The 9,795-nt window shown below is 40.6% G+C and overlaps 1 protein-coding gene across 1 annotated transcript in view; it reads right to left on the reverse strand.

The window, feature by feature from the left end:
- The window catches only part of LOC108570950 (CREB-regulated transcription coactivator 1-like), a 28,962-nt gene that overhangs the window by 2,058 nt on the left and 17,109 nt on the right, over positions 1 to 9,795 (reverse strand). Inside the window, exons 7-9 of the mRNA XM_017932888.1 lie at positions 6,357 to 6,512; positions 5,893 to 6,009; positions 2,254 to 2,415 (exon numbers count right to left, since the gene is read on the reverse strand). Coding sequence (XP_017788377.1) covers positions 2,254 to 2,415; positions 5,893 to 6,009; positions 6,357 to 6,512 — 435 coding nt within the window. The remainder of the gene's footprint in view (positions 1 to 2,253; positions 2,416 to 5,892; positions 6,010 to 6,356; positions 6,513 to 9,795) is intronic.

Here is a 9,795-nt window from a genome sequence, read left to right on the forward strand (position 1 = left end):
AGATGAAACAGAGGAGCGTCAACACGCGAATCGGCGACCTTTCTTGTTAAAATCGTACGTCCGTTTCACCGCGGTCTATTCACCCCCGGCCTCTAAAAGACGCCCGATTCTCACGATAAAACGAGCTCTCGAAACGCGTCGTTGAACACCCGCGATTAAAAACACTACCGCGTTATCTCCGTCGATCGTGTTTTGTTAGTTAGCGGTAGTAATAATGAAGAGTAAAGAAAGACAAATGACAGGAGGGAAGAAGAGATAGTCGATGGCGAGAAGCTCTCGATTTGTCGATTGTTCGGGTGAGAGGATATAGAAATGAGTTTCATATTGTTCGCCAAGGGCGTTATTTCACCTCTATCTGCGTGCTCCAGGTGCAACCAAGTTCCATGAGCTGCTGCGCGAATTTCGGCCAATCCTGACGGATGCGGGCAACAGATAAACATCAAGGCTTAACATTTCAATCGTATTCGCAAAGAGAAAACGGGACAGATAAAAAGTGGGAGTTTCTTTTTTATTTTTCAAAGGTAGCACACGCGGGGGGAGCATTTCTTTGTAAAAGGTGGTTCGTTCTCTAGTCCGGTGCTGTCTCTCGGTCGAAATAAGAAGCGAGGGTGATTCGGGGAGGGATGCACCGCGGGATCGCCGTTTCTGTCCGATCGACGAGAAGGTCGCGCGCCTTAGCGAGAAAAGAACGTGGGAGAAACGAGGGCAACGAAAGTTGCGGCACGCATGCAGATACAAATAAACCAGGTTCGGGAAAAGTAAGTTCAACAAGCTCGAGGAAGTTGCGTTCACCTTCGTTGTCAAAAGCGTTCCAATAGTGGTTCTTCTCTTCTCGAGATCAAACATGGCGCGAATCGCTCGCCGTTACGGCTGAACAATGCGGCTCGTGGATTATTAACTAGCATAATTCGCCGACCTTTTTAATCCAAGGAATGCCCGGCCGAAACGAGAGGCGCGCCAAAAGCGAGAGTGACGGAATAATTGGCGGTAGGTCGCGCGTGCGGAATAATTCAGGAGGCCCGCGAAGGTCAGCCACCGTGATTGGAACACGCGAAAAGTATGCACGAAATCCAGGAGCCGCGATCCTAGAACCAAACGGGTGGCAAAAAAGGGGGTTGAACGAAACGAGAGCGAAATGGTAGAGCTCTTATGGAAACTCGCGAGAACTCGCGATCAGAACGAAACCTAAATAAAAAATCGCGCGACACTCGTGTCGCGTCGCCGGAAAAAACCTGACGCGATTCTGCAAATAAAAAGAGTAGGGGAGAGTGGTTGAAAGGTGTCGAAATCGAGGAGAATCGAGAGAAGATGTTGGCGGTAATCATGCACGTCGAAGCGATTTATAGGCGGCGAGTATACGAAACGAGTGACTCGTCTACTGGGAATCTCGCTTTTGCTATGTTGTTTTTTTTTTAAAGGAACATCCAAAAGATCATACATACCCAGCGGCGTCCGCTTAAAAAATCTTATTGAAAAGAAGAAGAAGAAAAAAGAAGAAAAAACGAGAGAGGAATTTGCTCGACGTACTTACCACTCCCTTCCGTATGCACAAACAAACAATTACGATCCGATTAAAAAAACACGCGGCTCTGCGAGGTCTTGATCAACGTGAGATCCAGAAATTCTGTTCCAAGGCTAATCGGTTCGATGGAAAAAATTCGTGATAACGCGACAATGTGGACGGAGAATCTTTGACGACACATACACAGATAACACATCGATGGGTAGGTGTGTGTGGGGTGGTGGAGAAAGAAGATATTTGAAAAGAGAGAGGAGAGTGTGCAAAATAATTGCAGGCATGGATAAGCGAACCGGAAGTAGTGGTGGTAGGATGGGAGCGCATGTGCTCCTCCCCCGTAAAAATTTCTCAACCGCGTCGAGGCTATCGATTTAGCTTTGGCGTAACGAGCGATAAAAGAAGACGGTTAAAGCCGTCGTTGGTGGATAAAACGCAACGCGATATCTATAGGGGCACTCTAGAGAATAGAGAGGGGAGAGAGATTCGTAAGGTCTCTCTCTCTCTCTCTCTCTCTCTCGAGGGACAACTTCGAGTTTGTTGAACCGAGTATATACACCATATGTTGAAATGATTGTTTCTTTTTTTTCTCTCTATTTTGTCATTCAGAGAACCGCGAAACGGTAGCCGCAATTGATATCGAATTTTCGGATCGTTGCCAGCGGGGAAAACGTGAGAGAGAGCGGTTGAAAACCGCGAGTGCGGATTGCAACCGGAAACGGACGCGTTTTACTAACCATCGTGAACTGCTCGAAGTCCTGCTGGAGCGCCGCCGCTTGCGCTTGGTTCAGGAAGTAACTGTTCTGGTCGATGCTTTCCGAAGTTAGATTCGGTGGACCAGGATGCCCCGTGGGACTAGGCGGCGCCGATGGATTGTTGCTGTAGCTCAACGGGCTGCCCTGTGACAGATGGGAAGATTGATGTTAAATAGTGTAGGGTTTGGTGGATCTCCTTGATTAAGACTGGGCAGGTGTAATTTTCCAACGAAATTTCGTTTAATTTCATGGAAAGTAAGAGTGAACAACTAAATGTTGGATTATTTCTAAGAACACCCTGTAGAAATAATCGAACGAGAAGAAAAACTTCTCAACGTTTTTTCTGAACAAAGACACTAGGAGGACCACCGGACGTGTCTTCGAGTCGAGCACTGCACACTGCGATACAATAGGGTAAACAGTTCGTAGGTATACTCTGTTCAAAATAAGAGTAACCTCGCTTCGCGCATCGGACGTGCCCAACGCAGGGCTAGAACGTCCGTACCGCCTACGTTTTTCTCCGTCTTACCCTCTGCTACGCTCTCTGTCTCTGCGCAGAACGGACGAGAATCGGTCCGAGAGCGAGGTTACTCTTATTTTGAACGACATGTAGAAGCGGACCCCAGCTTTCCCGTTTTGGGTATCCAGAGACAGTTTGATAGAGCATTTCAAATGGTAACGACATTTCTTCTGAGTCGTGGAATAAATTGAATATTAGCAGTTACAAAAACAATTTTATTTCAATCATCCATTTCCAATACTAAATTTAACACTAACCGTACCGGCACTTTGTGTGTGCTTATTCTTACCGTAGACGGTTAAACGATCGATTATGAAATTAAGATCATATTTTTCAGTTTCATAGGAAAGAATGAAGAAAACAGCTTTTAGATATGTCAGAAAGTACTCTGACTCGGAGTAGGGTGGGCGTGAAATTAATTGAACGTGTCTACGTTCTTACAATAGTACATTATATCCGCGTTATCTGAGCGTCGTTCGCAAAAAGTGTTGAAAAGTGTGCTTCGAGGGTCTCGCGAAGAGTCCTGCCGATCCCATGTCCACCCCTACGCGAACAGACCCAGGGAAAAACCCAAAGCGCTGGGCCTGGCTTCAAGATGCTCGCTTCACCGTCCTCGGGACGGATTTTCTCACAGATAATAATGAAAAAAAATTATACATGAAATTTTGAAACTGGTCATTTGACCGGGTGTGGTACGATTAGTGTTAGTACTATTCTACGGTGGTGTAAGGAATTGTGTCTCGAAAATACGCTACCTCTACTCTGTTTGCCACAATGACTCTTCTACTCTAAACCTGACGTAAGTACCTTCTAGACTCTTTTATTCTTGCACTCACACATTCTTTCTCTATCTATTACGATTTTTCTTTCGTTCTACGCAGATAGTCCTCGGAGACGTTTAGTCACATCTAGTGAAATCTACCCTGTTTCTAGTATAGCTTCTTTGACACTGACTTTCCTTTCTTGACCTGGTGTACGCATCTTCCAGACTCTTTTATTCTTGCACTCGCACAATCTTTCTTTATCTATTATTCCTACGAGACACTTAGTCACCTCCACCGAAACCCATATCTATTCTCAAGTATAGTTCCTCCTTCGCTAACTTTTCCACTCTGACCTATCGTACGCATCTTCCAGACTCTTATTCTTGCACTCATTCATTTCCTTTCTTTTTTTAATCACTATTTTCCTCTCATTTTACGCAGACATTCTTCGAGAAATTTTGCCACATCCACCGAAATCCATATTTATTCTCAAGCATAGTTCCTCCTTCGCTAACTTTTCCACTCTGACCTATCGTACGCATCTTCCAGACTCTTATTCTTGCACTCGTTCATTCCCTTTCTTTTTTTTATCACTATTTTCCTCTCATTTTACGCAGACATTCTTCGAGAAATTTTGCCACATCCACCGAAATCCATATCTATTCTCAAGCATAGTTCCTCCTTCGCTAACTTTTCCACTCTGACCTATCGTACGCATCTTCCAGACTCTTTTATTCTTGCACTCGCACATTCTCTTTCTCACTTTACTACGATTTTCTTCTCATTTCACGAAAGATATTCCTCGCTGACATTTAGTCTCCGATCTTGGTATATTCTCAAGCACAGTCGATGGAAGCGATACAACGAGGTCGTAAATTAAAGCGTTAAACGGCGACACCGATTAACGCGGCCGTGGACAGTGCCGTCCGTCATTTACGAATTGATGTATAAAATTTCCACTTATCGATCTGTCATTTAAACTGTACGATTTTAAGCATCCTTCATCTCCCGTTAAAAACGAACCTACCAGCTGTCACCGATTAAGGCGCGGACAAATTTTTCAAATATACTGCATTGGAAGGACCAATTCCGAGTTAACATCGAACGGCTCTGAACCAAGTTCGAGCTCCTTTATCTCCCTCGATTACGTGTATTTTCACGCTTCGCTGATTTTACGACCTCGCTATATCGCTTTCACCGACTATACTTAGTCCGAAACGCTCTTCTCTCGCTCCTCTGTCGCTCCAGTTCGATTACCCTCCGTTCACCTAACTCTCGATTCGCGTTAACCCTTTAACTTGTAACAACGTGTCAGACTCGTGACAGAGATTCTGGTCAAGATGGGAGAAAAATAGTTACCAATTGTAATCCTGAGTTTCGCTTTAATTTGGAAGACTGAGGATTACCGAATGCAATTGATCCGTGAGAGATTGGGTTTTGTTGCCTGGTAGAGTACTGAAACAGTAAATGGCTGACGCTTAGATGCTTAGTCGGAACAGAAATCATGGGTTAAGGGGTTAAACGCGTACAGAAATTCTATCGTTCCTACAATGCTCGACAAAAGAGTCTAGAATCTCCTGAAACTCTACTTTACAATTACTTTCGCTATAGTTTTGTCCAATTTCTTATTAAAGCGATGGATGAAAATTTTTACAAAAAAGTCTAAAATCCCTTGAAACTCTACCCTATAATTGTTTTCGCTACAGTTTTGCCAAATCTCTTATTAAAGTGACAAATGAAAATCTTGACGAAAGAGCCCTCGAGTTTCCTCCAACTGTGTACTCTATAATTGCTTTCGCTATAAGTTCCTAGAGTCTCTTATTAATCTTCCGTCGGGCACACCCATTTCTGAAACGCTATCGGGCGCACTGGATCTTAGAGATCGGCCTTCAAGAGGTAACCAAACCATAGGAATAATAGAAGAACATGAGCGCAAAGAAAAGACATCAACATTTCGAGCACATTTGCATATTCATTGCGCAACGCATCGCGTCTATATACATTGAATTATGGTTGTGCATGGGAGATAAGTGCGCCGGACGGAGGGTTAAAATGATAAACGAAAATCTTGACAAAAGTGTCTAGAATCCCCTAAGACTCTTTACTCTATAATTTCGTCAAATCTCTTATTAACCCGTATGCCAATAGCCACAATAGTCGTCTACTTTAATTTAAAATTAAAACTTCGATACTTTTCCGCTGAAAGAATTCTAAACTCGAGGCAAACACAAAGTAACAACGATCCATCCAGAAATACACAAAAAGTGTACCCAGATACCGGCACAAGTGCTGAACTGATAAACAAAGAAAAAAGTAAAAAAAGATCTGTAAGCATACTTGAATCGTGAGCCCGGGTGACGACTGTGGCGACGGCCTGTTCACCTGCTGCGAGGACCTGTACGAGCCTAACGAGTTGAGCTGCTGTTGTTGCGGTTGTTGCGTCTGCGACGACTTCTGGAACACACGCGACAAGCACGGGAAGACCTTAATAAATCTCCAGGACGATTCTTTCGCGATTACGCGACGACCCCCGCGTCGCTTTACCCTTCGACTGAAAACCAATTAACCCCCTGATCCGACAAAACTGTCCAAGTTCCACAGAGTCGATGCAAAAATCTACAAAAATTTCTACGACCAAACCCGACCAAAAAAAAAAAAAAATGACAATTTTTCCTCCACTCTAGTCCTTCTTTTTTCTCTCTTTGCTACAATTTACGTATGACAGCATGTTGTGTGGCAACGATATAAATCCGAAGAGTAAAAAAAGAGAGGGAGAAAGGAAAGTAAAGTGATATACTGACTGGACTTTGCGGTGGCACAGGACTGTGCGGTTGCTGATAAATGTAGTGGCCAGCTGGACTGTGGGACGTCGCCGTCGGTGGCTGGGGCACCGGTTGTTGCGAATAGCTCTGAAGATCCTGTTGCGAAGTACTTGTGCTGTTTTCCAGCGCCACACCCTGTTTTCATAGGCATCGCTATTAACGATCGGTCGACGCGCGTTTTTTTCTTCTTTTTCTTTTTTCTTTTTTCATAGCCCTAGCACTAGCCTCAATGGTCAGCTGCTACGCGATACGATCGATCTATACGCCGATTTTAAACCTTCCCAGTCACGGGACCAGACGTTTACTATCGCTTACGAATACGGTATTGAGAAACTGTTTGGAAGTAGATAAGTGTTTTGCGGGTTGAACAGATTCGTTGGGTTGTTGCTGGCAATGTTTTTTATAATTGCTAATTTACTGTGATTTCCAAATACAATACTGAGACAATGTTTGGAATTACATGTTTTTAACATTTTCTTTTTTTTTTCTCAAGGTGAAATAGATAGGGGACATTATTATCAGCGATTCTTTTTTTATAGTAATTGTTGATTTGCTATGATTTCCAAATAGGTGCAATACTGAGACAATGTTCGGAAGTACGTGTTTTCGAATTTTTTTTTTCAGGATGAAATAGAAGAGTTACATTGTTATTAGCAATGTTTTTTATAATAATTGTTGATTTGCTGTGATTTCCAAATACAATACTGCGACAATGTTTGGAATTACCTATTTTCCAGATTTGTCTTTTCAAGATTAAATAGAGAGGTTACATTATTATTAGCAATTTTTTTTTATAATAAGTGTTGATTTGCTATGATTTACAAATAGGTGCAATACTGAGACAATGTTCGGAAGTACGTGTTTTCGAATTTTTTTTTTCAGGATGAAATAGAAGGGTTACATAGTTATTAGCAATGTTTTTTATAATCATTGTTGATTTGCTGTGATTTACAAATGTAATGCTGAGACAATGTTTGGAATTACGTGTTTTTAACATTTTCTTTTTCTTTTTCTCAAGGTGAAATAGATAGGGGACATTATTATCAACGATTCTTTTTTTATAGTAATTGTTGATTTGCTATGATTTCCAAATAGGTGCAATACTGAGACAATGTTCGGAAGTACGTGTTTTCGAATTTTTTTTTTCACGATGAAATAGAAGAGTTACATTGTTATTAGCAATGTTTTTTATAATCATTGTTGATTTGCTGTGATTTACAAATGTAATGCTGAGACAATATTCGGAATTACGTGTTTTCCAGATTTGTCTTTTCAAGATTAAATAGAGAGATTACATTATTACAGTGGATTCCAGTTAATTGGGACACATTTGGACCGGACTAATTTGCCCGAATTAAGCGGCTGTCCCAAAAAAGGGAATTTCAACAGGCAAACTCTGAAGAACGTAAAAAATGAAGCTAAAAACGATTTATCGAAAATGTGTGTTTAAGCATGCAAAGAAGGCTAACAATAAGTAAATAAGCACGTATTTATATTCCGTTCTTCGGTATCTGTCCGAAATAAACGGCGGTCCCGCTTAACCGGCGTCCCAATTAACCGGAATCCACTGTATTAGCAATTTTTGTTTTTTAGATAATAATTGTTGATTTGCTATGATTTCCAAATAGGTACAATACTGAGACAATGTTCGGAAGTACGTGTTTTCGAATTTTTTTTTCAGGATGAAATAGAAGAGTTACATTGTTATTAGCAATTTTTGTTTTTTATATAATAATTGTTGATTTACCGTGATTTCCAAATACAAAACTGAGACAAAGTTTGAAAGTACACGTTTTCCAAATTAAATAGATAGGTTACACTATTACCAGTAATTTTTCTTTTATAATAATTCTTGATTCTTGCTTCTCCATTCAAAATGTAAAATTGCAATCAACGAACGAAGAAAACTTGAGTAGATAATGTAACCTAACTGAACGGGGGCTCGTCGTATATCGTGGAGTTTATTGTTTTCAGAGCACATACAGAGTGAGTCACATAACTTGTCCACCCCAGACAATTTTAAAAAGTGTTTTATATAAAAATTGGAGGGTATCGAAGGGAACCTAATACTTCCTTTTATAGAAAATTCATTGCACCTTTAAATTTTCACGCAAAAAGGTACACACTCCGTTTAAAGAATTCAAAGCGATCTTGACATCTCGTAAACGAATAGGTTAATGCAATTTTCGTATAAAACACTTTCTAAGATTATTTAGGATGGACAAGTTACATGACTCGCCCTGTACATCTTCCAAAATAAACCATCAACCCTCGTGTAACCCAATTTTTCTTCGTTCACGAGTGGACAAATTAGGGTTGCTCACAATTTTACATTTTCTTCGCAAAAATCAGAACAGTTGCTGCTAATAATGGAATAATACGCATATCCCTCGAATTGCACGGTAGATAGGTTCCACACAACGAGACAGAGCTTGCATATGAAAAAGAAGGATTGGAACTAAATTTTAAGCGGTGTAAATCGAATCAAAGAACACCTATCCCCCGATTTACATTGAAGATAGGTGTAAATCGAAAAGAAACTAAAATGTGGATAATTCAGTCATTTATTTCAACGTAAAATAAAACTAAATATATCTTAAAAAACATAAAAATACCGGTCTATTCATAAAATGATAAAAATATAAAGGTATATGTATGTGATTCATTTTACATACAGAAACAAGATTATTATTATTCATTTTACACGCTCGTCAACTATCCCGGATCTTCTCGATCCGGGCCGGGGCAAATTGAAAAACCGTGTAAAAGTGAAATCGTGTAAATCGGGGGATAGGTGAATACGAAGAAAATTCGTAGATACGTTCATGATAACCGTGTAAAACGAGACAAGGATTGTATGGAAAAATGGAGATCGGTTCCACTGAATGCCAAGTCACGAAGCCGATGCTCTAGTACATTCTAAACGTATTCAAAGACGTAAAATTTTCATGTTTTCAACTGATTTATTTATTTACAGGAAGGAAAAACACATAAACGTAAACAGCTTTTCTTTAACAAAAACAAAAATAATGTCAAAGTAAAAACAGTCTTCGTCGGAACATTCAAAAGCTGGGACTCGCTTTTTCTTTGCTCGTGGAACAATATCACTATCCGAGTCGCTAGCATTAATTTCTCACGGTTAAATCCGTCGCTGAGTTACAACAAAATACGTAAAAAAATGCATAAAGGAAATAAAACAGAAAATACGTTCTTTTTTTTTTTTAATTTGAAAACCGTGTAATTCGAGGGACGGGTGTACAACCAGTAGAACAGCAATAAAAAAATAAAATGTCCATAATTAACGTAACTTTCCAAGCACGCAACGTTACAAAGGATTACCTGTGCTCATTTTCCGTAACATTGTTTCGTTCGGCAAACAGAATACCAGAAAAAGCGAATAAAAATGTTTATTTACCCT

This window comes from Habropoda laboriosa, unplaced genomic scaffold, assembly GCF_001263275.1.
Source record: "Habropoda laboriosa isolate 0110345459 unplaced genomic scaffold, ASM126327v1 scaffold88, whole genome shotgun sequence".
Lineage (NCBI taxonomy): Eukaryota > Metazoa > Arthropoda > Insecta > Hymenoptera > Apidae > Habropoda > Habropoda laboriosa.